This window comes from Fulmarus glacialis, unplaced genomic scaffold (assembly GCF_000690835.1).
Source record: "Fulmarus glacialis isolate BGI_N327 unplaced genomic scaffold, ASM69083v1 scaffold15438, whole genome shotgun sequence".
In the NCBI taxonomy this organism is placed as follows: Eukaryota; Metazoa; Chordata; class Aves; order Procellariiformes; family Procellariidae; genus Fulmarus; species Fulmarus glacialis.
In genome coordinates, this window is record NW_009229213.1 from 6,720 (window position 1) to 9,105 (window position 2,386).

Consider the following 2,386-nt stretch of genomic DNA (forward strand, 5'->3'; position numbering starts at 1 on the left):
CCACGGGGACAGCCCTGTGGGTAACCCTCGGAACGGGGCTGTCCTGCTGTCCCCCTTCGGCCAGACCCAACGTCCTGACCATCAGCAGCGGTCGAGCTGCCTGTCCCCCCGTGCCACCCTTGCCCATGGGGACAGAGCTGTGTCATCAATAATGGGTGCTGGGGCAGCCCCCAAAAAAGTGCTGCTCCCTTGTTGCCTCCCTGGACCACCCGCAGCCCCCCATCCCTGAGGCCACCAGCCCAGTGGTGACATTTTGCAGCTGGATGCCATCATAGAGGGACATCCAACCTCACGCCGTCAGCCCTGGTGCCTTCCCTGCCTCAGCCTTTCCTTGTTATGAACCCAATTTATATATTTGATCTTTCCCTGCTGAATATTTTAGCATCATTCAGAGCTTTTGGCATCACTCGGAGCCAGAGGCTGAGCACCCACCACACAGGGCTCTCCCCCCGGGGCCATCCACACCCCACCAAACCCCATCCCGGCGGGGGATGCTACCCTGCAGCCGGCTCTGCCCCACGGCCACGCACATACCTGCAGTGGATGACGATGGGGCCAGCGTCGGGCGGCGTGGATGCCTTCCCCCTGCGGATGAAAGCCAGCAGCCCCGTGGCGTGGTAGGGGACACCATGCTCGGGCCACGACGTGAAGTGGAACTGCTTCACCTCGTGTCGGGCCGAGTAGCCCCGCTGCAAGGGAAGGGTGAGATGGAGTGAGGGTGCAGGGGGAGGGCAAAGCCACCCAAACACCTAATTTTCTTGGGAACCCATGGTTTTACCAGCTCAGCATCCAGCCAGATGGACCACACGGCGGTCGGCTGCTTTGACAGCCCTGCAGTTTCCTCCTCCTTGGCTGCAAGAGGGTTAAAAACCAGCCGAGGAGGAAGAGGAGGAGGCGGCGCCACCCACCGGACTAATTCCACGAGCATCCTTGCTACCTACCCTATAACTAGACAGTAATTTCACATTCCTGTAGATTAAGGGGTAAATCGCACCGGCTCCATCGCCAGGTACCGCGCCGGAGAGTAATGGCCACATAACCTGCACTCCAGCCCCGAGGAGAAAAAACATCCTTCACCCCTGTTGCAATTACATGGTGCTCCCACAGAAATTAAATACTCACTCACTGCCGAAACCAAAGCGGGGCTGAGCCACTCGCCCTGGCGGAGGGTGCAGAGCCGGGGAAAAGGCAAAGGAAGAAGCTACCAGCATCCCCAGGGCTCAGAGGTTGCACCTCAACCGGGGGTGAAAGCCCCATGTTGGGGTAAATAAACAGGGTATTGGTATCAGAAAATAGTATCAGCCTGTATCAGAACTAGTGTGGCCAGCAGGAGGAGGGAGGTGATCGTGCCCCTGTACTGGGCACTGGTGAGGCCGCACCTCGAATCCTGTGTTCAGTTTTGGGCCCCTCACTACAAGAAGGACATTGAGGTGCTGGAGCGTGTCCAGAGAAGGGCAACGAAGCTGGTGAAGGGCCTGGAGCACAAGTCTGATGAGGAGCGGCTGAGGGAACTGGGGCTGTTCAGCCTGGAGAAGAGGAGGCTGAGGGGAGACCTCATCGCGCTCTACAACTACCTGAAAGGAGGTTGGAGCGAGGTGGGGGTCGGTCTCTTCTCCCAAGTAACCAGCGATAGGACGAGAGGAAATAGCCTCAAGTTGCGCCAGGGGAGGTTTAGACTGGACATTAGGAAAAGTTTCTTTACTGAAAGAGTGGTCAGGCCTTGGAACAGGCTGCCCAGGGAAGTGGTGGAGTCCCCATCCCTGGAGGTATTTAAAAGACGTGTAGATGAGGCGCTTGGGGACATGGTTTAGTGGGCATGGGGGTGTTGGGTTGACGGTGGGACTCGATGATCTTAGAGGTCTTTTCCAACCTAAACAATTCTATGATTCTAGATGCCAATCTAGCGATGGTTAGAGATGCCCAAGGCGATCGGCTCTCTGCCTGCGAGGGCAGAGTCGGGCAGGTCACGGCTGGCAGGAACGGTACCGTACCCTCTCGAGAGCAAAGGTGCGGACGGCGTACTCGGCCAACGTCTCTGACTTCACCAGGGTGATCTTGATGTCCCCGTACATCTCGGAATCATCCGGCCAGTATTTGGAGCATTTCACCTGCAAGGAGAGGACGGGATGGGGTTTTGGCTCTGCGGAGGAGGCTTCTGGCAGAGCTGCAGCCTGGAGGGAGAGGGATGGGGTGGGGTCCTTACCCGGCCCACCTCCACCAGCTTGGTTATCATCACGATGCTGGAACAGTGCTCCTGCCACACCATGCGCCAGAAGTCATACACCATCTCCTGCTTGGGCCCTGCGGGATGGAGGAAAGGCCATCGGGGATGGACGGGCAGCGCCAACGGAGCCCGGCCACGGCAGCGTCGCAATGCCACCGCGTT

General features: G+C 58.5%; 1 protein-coding gene across 1 annotated transcript in view; it reads right to left on the reverse strand.

The window, feature by feature from the left end:
- Positions 1-2,301, reverse strand: part of LOC104081160 (receptor-type tyrosine-protein phosphatase U-like) — a gene marked incomplete at both ends in the record, with an annotated part of 6,294 nt that extends 3,993 nt beyond the window's left edge. Inside the window, 3 exons of the mRNA XM_009583786.1 lie at positions 535-689; positions 1,992-2,108; positions 2,204-2,301. Coding sequence (XP_009582081.1) covers positions 535-689; positions 1,992-2,108; positions 2,204-2,301 — 370 coding nt within the window. The remainder of the gene's footprint in view (positions 1-534; positions 690-1,991; positions 2,109-2,203) is intronic.
- Between the last annotated feature and the right edge of the window lie 85 nt (positions 2,302-2,386).